The sequence below is a fragment of the Zea mays genome, chromosome 3 (genome assembly GCF_902167145.1).
Source record: "Zea mays cultivar B73 chromosome 3, Zm-B73-REFERENCE-NAM-5.0, whole genome shotgun sequence".
Taxonomy (NCBI): domain Eukaryota; kingdom Viridiplantae; phylum Streptophyta; class Magnoliopsida; order Poales; family Poaceae; genus Zea; species Zea mays.
The window spans coordinates 175,403,468-175,420,966 of record NC_050098.1 but is presented as its reverse complement, the minus strand read 5'-3'; the positions used below and the strand labels follow the sequence as shown (position 1 = coordinate 175,420,966).

The window sequence follows — 17,499 nt, the reverse complement described above, 5'->3', positions numbered from 1 at the left end:
ACTTCTATAAAAATCAATTTAGTCAAAACCCTCTAAAATCGACGTGAACACAGAATCGACTGAGTCATTGCGATAGTAGGAAACTGTCACTTTGTACATCATAAACCTTATGGAGTCTTTTGTCTTCCTCCACATGTAATCTTCACGATACTCAAATTCTCTCTACAGCCAGATTCTAAGAAAAGCTCCTCAGAAATAAGCTGAACCAAAGAGACCCTTAGTCTAAACCCTTTAGGTTATAGAGTCTCTCGCTATAGCTCTAGTAAGTGTTCTATTTACTTATATCCGACTTTCATCAACTAGTTGTACATCGTCCGTACAAACATATGCGAAGAGATATTCTCTTGTATGTCTCTGGTAACCTTATCTATTGTCAAAATAAAAAGGTAAAGGTTCAAAGTTAGTCTTTGATATTATCTTATTCTAATAGAAAGCCATATGTGTCCACCACTTGCTCGAGTAATAGTCGTGTACATGTCCTTATAAAATATCTCATGATAATTATAATGTTGTTTATTTGATACCATAAACATCGACATCTTTATAAAAAAAACATCGACATCTTTATAAAAAAAATCTCATAAGATGGATTGACTAATCATGGTAGATAGAGCTACACATTTCTTCAAAACCGACGCGATCATCATTTATTATATATCGAGAGGAGGGCCGATGCCGCACACAAGAGAAGACCACTGATAGAAAAAAAAGGCGGTGGAATTAAGCTCACGGTCGAGGCTCGAGCGCCGGACCCTGTTAGAAACCACACGTGACGAAGAAACGTACTATGTGCGCACGCATTCGCCATGCGGATATGCTCGACGAGACGAAATCACGGGACGACGACCCGCTCAAAGCCAGCCGCACGCGCGCAGCTGATACCTGTGACGACGCAGCGGGTGGGATTAGGTTAGTTGCACCCGCAGACAGATTCGTCCATCAGGCAGGCTGCGGCGCGCGTTAGTCAACAGTCAGCACCGCCCTTTTTCTTCCTCCACGCTCGCTCGTCCTCCCTTTTCCACGTCCATCCCCAGCTACAGCTACGCACCGAAAGGCAAGAGCGGCCTGTGTTCGGATGCCCAACTCGGCGACTCGACCGACCGCCATTTGGCATCGCCCGCCGGCCGGACGGCCGCCAGCAGGATTCAATGGATCGGATCGATCGAGAAGACGAGGATTCATCGGTGCACATTGACTGACTCTCAGTACGTACGTGTCACCTCTGCCCTGTCCGTCTCGCGTGTCCGTGTCTTCTCCCCGGCCGTGCATATATCTCTGCTGCTGTCCGGTCGTTCTGGCCGTGGAATATGCTTATTGGGCGAATCCACCAGCTAAACAGCCATGGTCAAGATCACGTCGTGCGTACGTGTGTGCTGCAATCACGCGGGGCGTCCCCCAAGGAAAAATGGATGCCGTAAATGCGCGTCACTGGTTGCTTCTGCTCGCGCGTCGTCCCTCCCCTCCTCTCGTCCTCGTCCGATCATCCCCTGTCGTGCACGTACACGTGCACTGTAGTTCGCTCAGGGTAGATGGCCGGGGCTCGGGTGGATGGACATGGACAGATGAAGATGGCCCGATAGATGCACGTGCAGTCGTGCACGACAGATGGCCGGGGCTCGGGTGGATAGATGCATGTCGTGTTAGCATTTTAATGGATTCATACAAAACTTAATGCATGTGTTTTATATATGTGTAGATTTATTATCATTTAATTGAATATAGATATAAAATTTAAGTGCTAAAATGATCAGAGTATTTGATAAGTTTTTTTAATTAAAATTGTTAGCGTCTCAAATATCTATTTTATGGTATTATAATTTATTAACATACAAAACTAAAACAATATTTTCAAAAAAAAATATTAGCAATCTCAGATGGAGTCATGCATGCCATATATCAAAATTGTAGTATCGACATAACCTAAACCTTCACGCACAGCCGAAGCGTTTTCAATTTGAGATGATTCAGTGGTCAAACTATTTAATACAAGTGAGATGTGTTACATAAGGATAAAGTTTTTTTTGGGGGGGTTCACGCACTGGGAAAAGAAAACAATAGAGACTAACGTCTTAACACGGCGTCTGAGAAGACTGTTCATTCGTGTTGTCTGGATCTGTCGTCCAATCACGCAGCTAAGTCGTATTATTGTCCACGGTTGATACCGGCTTTCGCGTGGTTAATAACGACAGTTTTTTTACTAAGAGCTTTTTTTTTGAAATTTTAATTCTTGGATAATTTAAGTGTCGTATGATAGTCTGAATATCGGAAGACTTACGTGCCAATGAAGATGAAGGGACCTGTACGGTTAAATGATCTTTTCACGAAAGCAACAATCCTCGCATAAACAGAGTTTTTGTACGATTAGTCGAAATCCCAAAAGGTGCGCATCGTCATTTCAGCATTATCCTTCTCCGTCGTGGTCCGATCCCTAGCTAGCTAGATGCTAGTAGCTATGCGGTTGAAAGTGTGGGGGCTTTACTAGCTAGGAGATAAGATGCCGATCGATGGATGCTGCGTACCGGCTGTGTGCGTGGTTATGTATTACACTGTCGTCACCCATATCTATCACTGCTGATGCACACTGCTCGTAGCCACCGTACCCGGCCGGTACCCCATCTAAAAAAGCAGATGGTGGGTTTAATTTTCGAGCATGTATTTTTCGACCGATCGATCGGACGACGATACGGCATCATCATATGTTTTCGAGCATATGTATATAGTTTGCATGGCAAAATATTCGTTCTCTCGATCATCATGTATCTGATCTAGCGCATAATAATTATTATTATGCATATATACACGGTGCGTGGGGCCGTGATGAACGCAAGAAGAAAAGAAGATGCACCCTTTCGCTAAAAGTGTACGCGTGAGTTCGCAAAAGGAAGTAAAAAAGAAAACATCGTCTCGGATGACGGAATGAGAGAGCCAAGCCGGAAAGAAGAAACAGGAGGCCGGTGTGGCAGGCATCATGCATGATGAGTCATACCATACATACCCACGTCGTTCTTATCCAGAAACCAGTAGCTAGCACTACATGTTTTTTACGTATGCACGAAGCACCACTCAAGTATATATAGCAGCTAGCGAGCGACAGTAATTTATCTATGGCTTCCTAGCTAGCTTTTCATCACAGATAAAGGGTCACCTCTAGCTGCTTCCGTCCATCCTGTACGTTATTATTATATAATGGCGTGTGATTAGGAAGCCAGCGAAAGCGCTCGCTAACCTAACTCCATGACCACGTCCACGTCCACGTACGTACGATCTCGATCAGTCAGCGACGATGATAATGCCAGCGGCATTTGTTTAGGAGGGGGCCTAGACGGTTCCCAAACGGTTTCTTTATGCTTTCGCTGCCCTCATGTCATCAAGCTAGGTCGCCCAATATTAGGGGGTGTTTGAATGCACTAGAGCTAATAGTTAGTGGCTAAAATTAGTTAAAACATCCAAACACCATAGCTAATAGTTCAACTATTAGCTATTTTTGGTAAATTAGTTAATAGTTAGGTAGTTATTTATTAGCTAGCTAATTCCACTAACAAATTTTAGCCAACTAACTATTAGTTGTAGTGCATTCAAACACCCCCTTAATCTAATAACGCGAATGGCTTATTATTAGCTAGTGGCCCATTAGCGATCGAGTACTAGTAATCAGTGTGCAGCTACCATGCATGGGACAGGGCAGGAGCGTGACTCCTAGCACGCAGACAGGTTTCGGCGCTCTCCATCTGTGACCACGTGTCTGCTGCTTTTCAGCCTTTCAGGTTGGATGATGGATCCATCATCCATGGCCGGCCGGCCGGCTGACGTCGATGCATTCAGCTAGCTGCGGTCCACCTGTACGCTGTTACCGCGCAGGCGCAAGCCTTAGCGAACAAGTGCGGTGGACGATCTTAATTACAAATCCTTGCTGCGGTCAGTGCGTGCCATTTGCACACATTTGATTTGGACCAGTTGATGACAGGCCTGGTGGCCAAGGCCCATGTTGGAGTTGAGTTGTGCTCTGCTGACTGCAGTCCAGTTTCAGTCACTTTGCAAGCGTGCAAACATTACCTTAAGTATCATGATCGTTGATCGCTGCCAGCCATATTTTTGTTCGATTGGACTGTTAAACTCAAGTGTCCATGCTCCCTTTTATGATTGGTTATGTAAACCTCTATTGTTTTACTTCAAGTCTTCAACTTCTCCCAAATTTTTTTCCTGTTGTGAGCAAAAAATGTAATCAATAAATTGGGTTGAAGGCAATCGTTTTATAATTATGCTCCCAATTATAATTATGTTCTGTTTTTATGTAGTGTTGAAGGCAATCGTTTTACTGACACGTAAACTTTGCAGTGAAATCAATGCAGGATTTTTTTTACTCAAACGCAGAACAAAGAGAGAAGATGGTCGCTGCAGAGAGACGCCAAGTCGATAAACGTGTCAAACGGATTATTGAGTTGAAAAATAAGGTAATTTATTTTGAGTTTTTTGCGCAGAGTATAATATTTCCATATGTTAGAATATAATATAAGTGAATTGTCCCATATTTCTATATTTCTATATTTCTATCGGTTTAAGCTTTTGAGTTGAATTGATTGGTACATGCAACTTAATATTATACCAGAGGCAGAAGTCTCGAGTTCGAATCCTGATTAGCACAATTAAAAAAATAATTATTGCTCGTTTCTATATTCCACGTCATAGACTCAAAAGAGGCTCAACGCAAGGAGGAGTGTTGGAATATAATATAAGTGAATTGCCCACATCTTTTTATCAGCTTAAGCTTTTAATTTGAATTGACTAGTGCATGCAACTCAATACCATATGCTGTATTATAGTGGGTAAAATTGTTGTCATCGTTTCTTGCATGCAGGTTTGTGCAACTCAATACCATATGCTGTATCAGAAGGGCATTGACCCTCCATCTCTGGATCTTCTTGCTAGAGCAGGGGTAATCTATTGGTGGTTCCATGATCCAAATTAATTTTCATCCTTGAATGGATTTATGTTTTTATAATGTGGATCTCATGAAGTTAACATTTAAAATAGGCATTTTCTGATTAAATCATGCTCCGAAAAGACAATTTATGGTGAAAATAAATAAAATAAACCCATGTATCAATGTGGTTTTAGTGACCCTTCCTGTGGGAAAATGCTGAAAGCTGTGCATCTAAGGTGTTTTCTTGATATTAATTTTGACAATGACTCCAGCTATAAACAAGGCATGTTTTAGATTGCATGGAACCAAACCAGCTCGTATATTTATTCCAGTCTCTATATAATATATATTGAAGTATGACATTATAAAAATGTTTTTACTAAATTCATCTTATTATAGCTTTCTGTACTTCTTAAATATACTACAAGATACTAGTGAAAACATTTTGGAGGCTGGTAATGTCCAAAAATGTACTCCCTCCATCCAAAAAGAATGGAAGTTTCACTTCACGAGAGAGGTCAAACAATCTTAATTTTGACTAGGTTTATAGTAAATATTATATACGTTTGGATCTTCAGTCAGGTTTATTTGAAAATATATTTCCATGATTAAACTAGTGATACTTGCACATCCTAAACATCAACACTGTTATATATATTTGGTCAAAATTTAGATTATTCTGACTCGTTGGGAAGCAATACTTGTAATTTTTTTTGAGACAAGGCAGTATTTGTTACTGGAGAGTAAGCTCTTTGCATGAAAGCTTATTAATAGCATGATCTGTTTGTTAAATCCATGTTAGTATTTTACTATTTTAGGTGTGCGGCCTGAAATGATTTACAGATCATTGCTCTTCGAAGAGCAAAGAGGAGAAATATGGAGAGGCTTGTGCTAGCATGTGGTGGTGAAGCAGTCAATTCAGTTGATGACTTGACTGAACGTTGTCTTGGTTGGGCTGGTCTTGTCTATGATCATGTTCTTGGAGAAGAAAAGTACACATTTGTGGAGAATGTGAAAAATCCTCACTCTTGTACTATACTAATTAAAGGTTGTTTATTCTTAAGAAACAACATCGTCTTCTCTGACACCCTAATTGAGCTGTGAATTGATTATCGTTTGACATATTCAGGACCTAATGACCATACCATTGCACAAACCAAGGATGCTGTCCGTGATGGTCTAAGATCAGTTAAGAACACAATTGAAGATGGAGCAGCCGTGCTGGTATGATTTATAATTTTTCTCTGTTCTGAAAGCTAGCAGGAATTAGGAAGAAGACTTTTGGGGTTTTGCCTTTTGTATTCACCATTGTTGACTCTGACAAAGGTTGCTACTTGCTAGTCTGGTTGGTGTTATTGGTAACTTACTCAACCTTGCATCTATAATAAGTTTGATAAAGGGCAATCTGGTTGTTTTCCCTTCATTTTTACAGTTTTCTTAATTCATTTGTTCTATGCTTATTTAACATACATCCGAATCAGGGGTGTGTGGGTTGCTTCTTCTAAAATAGCCAGGACAAAATTATGAAGTTAGAAAAAAAAGAAGATAAACTCACAATTAGACTGTAGGACGAGGACAAAAACACCGGTTTCCGATACATTTGTGGTTCCAGTTAGTCTCTTTTCAAAAAGTAGGTTGCATTCGGTCATTGTTCTGTACGTTGTTTTAATCTTTGGATTACTATTGGGTGTAGGGATGAAAATGGATACTGTCATTGTTCTGTACGTTGTTTTAATCTCTGGATTACTATTGGGTGTAGGGATGAAAATGGATAATTGAATTGTTAGAACAAATTTAATATTTTAAAGTAGATATGTACGTAATCTGTTCTTATATTATCAAACATATTATTGTAATAAGAATATTTTTTGTATAAATGATGTTATGCATTATTTGAACACGTAACTCCAAACTCGGCACGCAACTACGTGCCAAATACGGATACGGAGGTGTGCTTTGCTGGAGTTGGTCTGGCGTTATTCTCCTTCACGGCTCCCTTGACCGTGAGCCAGTAAGAACACCAGTCCGTCCGTACACGCGGAGTGGCGAATAAAAAACACGCCATGTGGGGCCCACTCCAAGAGAAAAAAAAACCGCGCCCCGCCTCCCAGTCCGTGCAGTCTGGTACAAGCAAACCCAGCAGCGCCGGGAATCAGCGATCAGCTGCGGGGCCCACGGGACTCTGGGAGCAGTTGCAGACGGACCTTATGGGCGTCGGTGCATCGGGTCTAGCGGAGACCCGCCATTCCCCTCCAGTTGGCCCCACCAGTCAGTAAAAGAAAGCACCCGGACCACCACGGACTTGCACCATCCAGCTCCACTTTCAACCACTCCGTCCGTCCTCTCCCCTTCGTCGCGCTGGTCGCTGCCGCCTCCCCCTCGTGTTCACACTCCTCTAGGCACCCTCAGGCCCCACGGTCTTCGTCCTCGCCTCGGCGTCTCAGCCTCGCGACCCGCGTGGAGCTCACGGCGGCGACCGCCATTGTAGTTCCCGGAGGTACAAAGCCCGCCTCTCTCTCTCTCTCTCCTCGCTGGAATGACTTGCTTTCTTCGCTTGTAGCGTTTCTCGGCTCCCGTGTATCGTAATCATCATCACGCGCGTTTGATTGCTTTGGGCTTTGGCATCGTCCCGTGCAGTTCCTTCAGCATTTGTGATTTAGGTGCTTGTTCAAGTGCTGCGATTACAGGGGGGGTGGGAGCTTGATTTGGTGCGCAAGGTGCGTAAACCTCGCACACGTGCACGCACGGCGCGCTCTGAGGTTGGGATCGGGAGTAGCAGTAGGTGTTTCAGGTGATCCTGTGTTTCCGCTCGGCTAGAGGCCCTGTGATTACGACAGATTTAAGGCTTAGGGGGTAATTGGATTTAGTGAGCTTACTATGGGAAGAGTACTCTTTGGGCTAAGTGGAGTTTCTGATCGTCAGCTTTTGCATGCGTTGAGTATGATAATTCGTTGTTCTCATGCCCAAGTTTCCACATTCCAAGAGATAGGAACGAAAGTACTCTGTATGCGCGATTTAAGGTCAAATACATTCGATAGGCTATACTGGCGATCACTTTATGGGATGTGCTTGTATATTTGACTGTCTATGTTTCCTTAAGTGGAGTAAGACCCATAAATGGCGTCTGAAATTTCTTTAAGCTGTACCACAATTTGTTTTTTTTTTTTGGCTTTGGTAAGTTCTACAGCTAAAATAGAGTCTTCAATCTTCATACAGGTCAATGGAGGAGTCAGTGCCAATGTCAGTAATCAGCAGTATTTCAAACTTCCGCACGCTGTCTACCAGCAGTGTGGTAGAAACTGAGCTAGTTAAGAGATACTGCCGGAAGATCAATGAAATCCTGGGTCTTTTGAAGCTGGTCCTGGATGAAGTTATCCCCCAGATTAGTCTAGATGATAGGATGCTTGAGGGACTAGCTGCTACTATCAATGATGCGATAAAGCTAGTTGGAAGCTGGGATTTGATGATGAGCAAAATCTATTTCGTAACTCCCTTATCTCTCCCATTTACTACTGTCATTCACATAAGGCACAACTTATAGCTTGCACAATGCTGTCGTTATTTGATACTTGCAAGTTATTATATCAAGGTTATGCTGGTGGAGTCCCTTATTACCAAGATGCAAAACTATGTGCTTGAAGTGTGCCAAGTTGTCAATTCTGAAGTGACACCACCAGAAACCAATCGTATTTCAGTGTACTTGGAGGTAGTGAAAGAGCTTTATTGTCATATCAGTAGCACTCCTTTCAATTGTTCTCATCTTCCAATGATTTATGTTCTTGCAAATTTCAGAAAATAAAGCAATTTCAATGTGACAAAATTATGGGTATCATCAAGGAGGCTTCCAGGGATATTGCCGGAAAATTTACACCAAAGTCAGAGACATTGACAAAGATCCAGGTCTCTTTGAGCTTATCCACAAATCAAGAGTTACTGATGGAGGCTGTTGCCCTTGCCAAGATTAGAACAAGAGTCGATGCTGAGGATAGTTCAGAACTAGATGGTATCAACCATATCTCTGAATTAGTCAACCATATGCTTGAGAAACACGTGGAAGAAAAACAGATGCATAGTATTAATGGAGTGCCAATACCTGCTGATTTTTGTTGCCCCCTTTCCCTTGAACTAATGTCAGATCCAGTGATTGTGGCTTCTGGTCAAACATATGAACGGGTTTTCATCAGAAAATGGCTTGACTTGGGTTACAATGTCTGCCCCAAGACACGTCAAACTTTGGGACACAGTAATTTGATTCCTAACTACACTGTCAAACAGTTGATTGAAAATTGGTCTGAGGTACATGGTGTAGTGCTACCAGACCCTGTGAAACTCTTGAGTTTGAACTTTTCAGTTTCCCTCAAGCCGATTAATGGTAGAACAAGTGATAAATCTCCTTTCTCTGAAAACTCTTCAAGGGAAAATAAGTTTGGCTCACCAGATCATATATCATCAGATGACAGTTGTCATCCTAACTTGCTGCATGAGAATTTTGATTCAGATGATCAAATCTCCAAGGCTTCATCTTCTGAAGACACAGATGATTCAGAAACGGGTCCTCCGAAGTTACTAGTTGCATCTACTGAAGCAAACAAATTGATGTGCAATGCATCTATTGATGGTTCTGATGCCATTAAGCAATCGAGAAAGGATGGTTTCCATGCTTCTGATGTTGAGCCACGTCTCCAAAGAAACAGTATCAGCGGTGATATTGGCACAAGCGCTTCTTCCAGCAGCAACCATCTCGAAGTTGTTGAGAAGGATAAGGAGGAACAGGTCTCAAGTAACAGCATTGCATCAGAGACTACAAGAAATGGCCGAACGGTCACCTGCTCAAAACCAAATTTTCAGCCAAGGTTGGGTGGTGTTCGTTCTCGAAATCATTTAGTCTGGCAGCAACGATCAGATAAAGCTGTTTCATTGGATTCAAGATCTGATTTTGCTATTGTTGATAATAAAGTTCGTAAACTTATTGAGGATCTAAAAAATGAGCGTACTGATCCCGAGAGGGCAGCAATAGGAGAGCTGCTGGTCCTTTCAAGGCATAACATGGAGAGTAGAATTTCCATTGCAAACCACGGTGCTATACCCTTCTTGGTGAATCTTCTTTACTCTGCAGACCCCAGCATGCAGGAAAATGCTGTAACAGTGATCCTGAATTTGTCGTTAGATGACAACAACAAGATCACCATCGCAAGCGCGGACGCCATCAAGCCTCTCATCCACGTCCTTGAGACGGGTAACCCAGAGGCAAGAGCAAACTCAGCTGCAACTCTCTTCAGCCTTTCAGTAAACGAAGAGAACAAGGCCAAAATCGGACGATCTGGAGCAATCAAACCCCTGGTCGACCTGCTGCGAGATGGCAGTGCACAGGGGAAGAAGGATGCAGCAACGGCTCTCTTCAACCTATCGATATTTCACGAGAACAAGGCCCGGGTTGTTGAGGCCGGGGCTGTAAAGCCCCTGGTGGAGCTGATGGACCCAGCAGCTGGGATGGTTGACAAGGCCGTCGCCGTTTTGGCAATCCTTGCCACGGTGCAGGAGGGAAGGAACGGTATTGCTCAGGCAGGTGGCATCCCGGTGCTGGTCGAGGTCGTTGAGCTGGGCTCGGCACGGGCGAAGGAGAACGCTGCTGCTGCTCTGCTGCAGCTCTGCACGAACAACAGCAGGTTCTGCAGCCTGGTGCTCCAGGAAGGCGCCATGCCTCCTTTGGTGGCTCTGTCGCAATCGGGCACGGCGCGTGCACGAGAGAAGGTACAGTTGCACTTGCAGCCCAGTCCGTATCATTCTGGCATAAGCATAAGCTGGCACTTTCAGTTCTGTACTACATGTTAAATGATGCCGTAGTTTGTTCAACAGCTTACCATTTTTTGTTTTGTATGTGCAGGCACAGGTCCTTCTGAGCTATTTTCGCAACCAGCGTCAAGTCGGCAAGGTCACCAGGCGCTAAATTCAGACACTGTTGTGGCCGGGGCCGGGTGTAAATGTAGAATGCACAAGCAATTCAGTAGCAGTAGCATCATGGTATGACGATGAGAGATTGCATGCTACTTTAATTATAGGCAATTCAGTACAACAATAGGGGCAGTTTTGCAAAGGGTGTTGGTGTCTTTTTACATCTAATTTAACATCGTCGGTGGTTGTTAACGTAATATGGGTAGACGCCAGCTTTGGTTTCAAAAAAGAGGTCCGATTTTGCAAAGTCTGGAAAAGAGGTTTATTTTTACAATTGGCTTGCAAAATGAGGGCAGATTTGCAATCGTCCCTACTATTTATTAAAGTGTCGAGGCCATATTTAATAGAGATTTATGTTTGGCAAGTAGGAGAGGCCGGGTGGGAGCCATATAACTCCACATGATCCTAAGGGTTTATTTGAAACATCAGCTCTAGATAGAAATCAACTTTGTATCAATTTTTTTGAGCAGATAAAAATAAACTCTATCAAATTTTTGAGCTAAACATCTTTAGATTTATATATCTTTATTATAGAGCATGTCACAATAGAGACACCAGAGTACCAGAGAAACGGTAGCTAGAGGAGCAGGGAACGATTCCTATCACCATAAAGTATGTCTATAAGGTCATAACATCAAGAGCCTAATACACATGTACTCCCTCCGTTTCTTTTTATAAGTCGCTGGATAGTGCAATTTTACACTATCCAGCGACAAATAAAAAGAAACGGAGGGAGTATTAGTTACCATATATAGGGGTACCCAGATCACTCTAAAGTGCCTAAATGTTTGAGTAGGAATGTGTCATAAGCAAATACGCTCCCAATCTTACCAAGACACGAGGGACCTAAGTCACAACTCGTCCAAGGCTAACCCCGGACTGGAGATGCAGTCACGGCTCGCATGAGGCCAACCCTGGACGAGCAGCACATTCCCGACTCGCCTAAGGTCAGCCTTGGGTGAGAAGCGCATTTCCGATTCGCCCGAGGGCGTCTCGGACGACGCTCTGGGAGGTACACGCCTCGGCTAACCAGTTCGATCCTAAAATGTGCGTTCGTATGTTCACCTGCCCCACTGAAGGTGCTAAAGTAAACAAAGGACGACACGACCACGACCTAATCTACTTTTACCACCCACGATGGGGGTCAAGGCGCGAATACGGGGCACTGTTCCTCCACTCCGACCACTGTTTCAACCACCCAGAGCGTGGTTACATGTAACACCTAATCCTGGCCTCGGCCTCGGGAGAAATCTTCGCCTCGCTCGAGCCCAGTCTCGGCCAACTACCCCACACATGCATTAAATGCCACCTACTCTCCCGTGAATCTTGCTGAAGACCATGCCAAGCACTGTTTCAACCACTTCATCGACCAACTCTGCGAGGCGGATCGATTGACCAACTCTCCAATGACCAACTCCGATGACCAACTCTCCGCTAATCAACTCCCGCCGACCAACTCGCAGTCGAGCAACCTGACAAGGCAAAGATCTAAGTCTAGCGCTACTGAAAGGGAAATAGGGTCAAACCTTTTCCTAAATGATTTTGGTGGTTGAATTGCCCAACATAAATAATTGGACTAACTAGTTTGCTCTAGATTATAAGTTCTACAGGTGCCAAAGGTTCAACACAAACCAATAAAAGGTCCAAGAAAGAGTTCAAATAAAAAGGAGCAAAACCAACCGAAGGCTGCCTTGGTCTGGCGCACCAGGGTGGATCAACTCCAACTTGCTAGCTTTGGGTTTTCGGGGAGCCACTCCGCTATAATTCACCGGACTGTCCGGTGTAGCATCGGACTGTCCAGTGTGCCAAGCAGAGTAACGACTACAGCGCTAACGGTCGACTGCAAAAGTGTACAGTGAATAGTGCGGACTGCGCGCGCAGAGTCAGAACAGGCGCTAGAAGGCGCACCGGACAGTGAACAGTGACTGTCCGGTGGCCCCACATGTCAGAGCTCCAATGGTCGAACCCTAACGGTTGGGTGACGTGGCTGGCGCACCGGACAGTGTCCGGTGGCGCACCGGACTGTCCGGTGCGCCCTTCGACAGCAGCCTTCCCCAACGGCCACTTTGGTGGTTGGGACTATAAATACCTCCCAGCCACCACACTTCAAGGCATCCAAGTTTTCAGCCAACACATTCAATACAAGAGCTAGTGCATTCAATACAAGACACAATTAGAGTGAATCAAAATCTCTCCAAGTCCCAATTCCACTCAAAGCAATTAGTGACTAGAAGAGAGAGTTTTGCCGTGTTCTTTTGAGCTCTTGCGCTTGGATCGCTTTTCTTCTTCCCCATTTCTTGTTCCCAAGATCTTTGTAATCAAAGCAAGAGACACCAATTGTGTGGTGGTCCTTGTGGGGACTAAGTGTCCTAATTGATTGAGAAGAGAAGCTCACTCGGTCTAAGTGACCGTTTGAGAGAGGGAAAGGGTTGAAAGAGACCCGGTCTTTGTGACCACCTCAACGGGGAGTAGGTTTGCAAGAACCGAACCTCGGTAAAACAAATCATTGTGTCACTCTTGCTATTTGCTTGTGATTTGTTTTTCGCCCTCTCTTTCGGACTCGATTATAATTTTAACGCTAACCCCGACTTGTAGTTGTGCTTAAAGTTTATAAATTTCAGATTTGCCTAATCACCCCCCTCTAAGCGACTTTCAGCTACTGATCCACGTCAGCTACGATGGGACGTGTCACCATCAAGCCATGTCCGGACATACGCATAGCACACTGAATGGGCAACGGGGTTTGTGATATGTTGAAAGTCGCCTAGAGGGGGGGGGGGGTGAATAGGCAAATCTGAAATTTATAAACTTAAGCACACACTACAAGTCGGGGTTAGCGTTAGAAATAAAAGCGAGTCCGAGAGAGAGGGCGAAAACAAATCACAAGCGAATAAGAGCGGATGACACGATGATTTGTTTTACCGAGGCTCGGTTCTTGCAAACCTACTCCCCGTTGAGGTGGTCACAAAGACCGGGTCTCTTTCAACCCTTTCCCTCTCTCAAACGGTCACTTAGACCGAGTGAGCTTCTCTTCTCAATCAAACGGGACACTAAGTCCCCACAAGGACCACCACACAATTGGTGTCTCTTGCCTTGGTTACAATTGAGTTGAAATCAAGAAAGAAGGAAGAAGAAAAGCAATCCAAGCGCAAGAGCTCAAATGAACACAAAAGTCTCTCTCTCTAGTCACTAATTTGGTTGGAGTGATTCCGGACTTGGGAGAGGATTTGATCTCTTTGTTTGTGTCTTGTATTGAATGCTATAGCTCTTGTATGAGGTGTGAAGGCTGAAAACTTGGATGCAATGAATGGTGGGTGGTTGGGGGTATTTATAGCCCCAACCACCAAAGGAGCCGTTGGTGGAGGCTGCTGTCGCATGGCGCACCAGACAGTCCGGTGCGCCACCGGACACTGTCCGGTGCGCCAGCCATGTCACCCGACCGTTAGGGTTCGACCGTTGGAGCTTCTGATTTCTGGGCCACCGGACAATCACCGTTCACTGTCCGGTGCGCCTTCTAGCTCTGCTCTGACTTCTGCGCGCACTGTAGCGTATTAACTGCTCGTTGCAGACGACCGTTGGCGCTGTGTAGCCGTTACTCCGCTGGCACACCGGACAGTCCGGTGCTACACCGGACAGTCCGGTGAATTATAGCGGAGTGGCTCCCAGAATTTCCGAAGGTGGCAAGTTTGGAGTCGGGTTCCCTGGTGCATCGGACACTGTCCGGTGGTGCACCGGACACTCCGATGCGCCAGACCAGGGCACACTTCGGTTGTCTTTTGCTCTCTTTATTTGAACCCTTTCTTGGTCTTTTTATTGGTTTGTTGTGAACCTTTGGCACCTGTAGAACTTATAATCTAGAGCAAACTAGTTAGTCCAATTATTTGTGTTGGGCAATTCAACCACCAAAATCAATTAGGAAAAGTTGTAAGCCTATTTCCCTTTCAATCTCCCCCTTTTTGGTGATTGATGCCAACACAAACCAAAGCAAATGTATAAGTACATAATTGAACTAGTTTGCATAATGTAAGTGCAAAGGTTGCTTGGAATGAAACCAATAATTATTTCTTCTAGATATGCATGGATGGCTTTCTTCTTATTTAAAATTTTGGACCACGCTTGCACCACATGTTTTGTTTTGCAATGTTTTGGAAAAAAATTTCAAAATATTTTGCAAATAGTCAAAGGTATATGAATAAGATTTTGAGAAGCATTTTCAAGATATGAAATTTTCTTCCCCTCTTTCAAATGCTGTTCCTTTGACTAAACAAAACTTCCCTTTAATGAAATCCTCCTCTTAGTGTTCAAGAGGGTTTTAGATATTAATTTTGAAGAGAGTATACCAATTTGAAATTATATCAAAAATGAGATACCAATTGAAAAATCTCTTCTTAATCCAAATTTGAAAGACTATATTTTTTGAAATTGGTGGTGGTTGTAGGATCTAGGACACCGGCTAGAGGGGGGGTGAATAGACGGTTTTGACTAAAAACAACAATACTAGATAAATTTAATCAATACAACAAGAGAGATAAATTTTCTAGTGTCAATAAGTAAACAATGTATGAAAGACAACTACGGAGATTGAATACTTGAAGGACAATAAGCAAAGCACTAATCAATTTCAAGGCAATAAGTAATGCTAGAAGAAATAGACACCGAAATTTATCCCGTGGTATCGGTGATTTGCCGATCACCCCTAATCCACGTTGAGGTGGACTTCAAGCTCTCACTTGCTCCTCTATCAAGACACGACTTGATCTTTGAGCCAAGTGGACAAGAAATCACTCAATACCTCGATTCCACTAATGTCACCTTTGCCGCTCCGGCGAGGTAGGCGCAAACCCCTCACAATCCACACCGTGGCTTCTCCACAATCTTCTTGGAGAGCTCGACGGAGACAATCACCCGAGCCGTCTAGGAGGCGGCAACCTCCAAGAGTAACAAGCCAACGACGCTTGCTCGGTGTACCACCTAGTGCCTCAAGAATCATCAAATGATGCAAATGCACTAGGAACCCTCAATCTCTCACTAGAATGCAATCTCAAGCAAAGAGTGTGAGAGAGTGAGTTGGAGGATCACAAATGAGCTCAATGTGTGCAAGGAATGGCCAAGAGAGCTCTCTCACACGAGCTACCCTTCTATTTATAGCCCCCCATCTAAAACCAACCGTTATGTACAAAAGGGGGCAATTCTGCGCACACGCGGACCGTCCGCGCCCTAGGCCCGGACGGTCCGCCGTACATCATAACGGCTATAATGACCGTTGAAACATGTCAGAGCTGACTCAAAAGGTGGGTCCGGACTAGAGATGGCAACGGGTACAAACCCGCTGGGTTTTGCCGTCCCAAACCCGTACCCATTAAAAATATTTATGCCCATTAAAAAACCCGTACCCATGACGGGTTTGAGATTTTATCCAAACCCGTACCCATCGGGTTAGCGGGTACCCATGGGTTACCCGCGGGTTTCATCTCCAATATACTTGTTCTTATCGTAATCAATAAGTATCGTAGTGATTAATGATATCATGATCCAAAATCTATGTAATGAACAACTAGTTCATGATTTGGTATAAAAATTATTAGTAGAGAGAATGATATACAGATAATAAGTTGTATAATTAAGTGACCTTACACTAAGTTATCCATCCACCACATATATAACGCTAGTAAAAACTATAATAGCAAGCAAGCAACACTCTCACCGACTACTGATACATTCACCAATTGATAAAAATTATGATGTAAATAAGGAATAACAAGTTTGTTGTTCGTTTATAAAATAAAATGACAATATGCACTAAGTTTGGTCGGGTTTAAAAAACCCACGGGTTCACGGGTTTGGGTACTATAGGAACAAACTCGTACCCATAAACCCGTCGGGTATAGATTTATGCCCATTAACAAACCCATGGGTATGAAAATTGACCCAAACCCGTACCCTAATGGGGTAAAAACCCATCGGGTTTTGGGTTTCGGGTACCCATTGCCATCTCTAGTCCGGACAGTCCGCCCTTCAAGGCCGGACCGTCCGCGACCTGGCAGAATGAAACACCCGAGTCTCGGATCAAAAGAGGTTAACACACGCGGACCGTCCGGCTATAAATCCCGGACCGTCCGCGACCTGAGACAGTACTGTCCGGACTGGCCCCCCGGACAGTCCGTAGTACAAATCTATAAAAACACACAGTCCCTGTTCAAAAACGAGTTTTACACTTGCGGACCGTCCGCCCCTTACAGGCGGACCGTCCGCCTATAATTCAGGGACAGGCCCGAAGCCACCCTACTTTGGTCATGACTGCGGACGGTCCGGCCCTAAGGCCCGGACGGTCCGCAGTGCCATAGAACACAATGTCAATACAGAAGGTCAGACTTCGGACCCCTCTGGAGGATCGCGGACGGTCCGCCCCCAAGGGCCGGACAGTCCGCGCGACCAAGACTTCGCACTTTTCAAACATGCTTTTGAATGAACTTTCAACTCACGAAATGAGAAGCGCTGTTAGTCCTCATGCAAATGCAACTACTTGATGCTCTATGAGGCACTAAGTTTTACACAGATCTGAGTCATTGACCCCTCTTAATAGTACAGCTATCTAGCCTACCAATCCGGTCAGGTATCTTCTCTAA

At 44.3% G+C, this 17,499-nt stretch overlaps 1 protein-coding gene across 1 annotated transcript; it reads left to right on the top strand.

The window, feature by feature from the left end:
* The first annotated feature begins 7,001 nt into the window (after positions 1-7,001).
* LOC103650913 (U-box domain-containing protein 4) lies at positions 7,002-11,237 on the top strand. The gene is made up of 5 exons (XM_008676506.4): positions 7,002-7,418; positions 8,138-8,405; positions 8,511-8,627; positions 8,714-10,672; positions 10,806-11,237. The coding sequence occupies exons 2-5, from the start codon at positions 8,142-8,144 to the stop codon at positions 10,866-10,868; spliced, it is 2,403 nt and encodes an 800-aa protein (XP_008674728.1). The 5' UTR covers positions 7,002-7,418; positions 8,138-8,141; the 3' UTR covers positions 10,869-11,237.
* Positions 11,238-17,499: the final 6,262 nt, after the last annotated feature.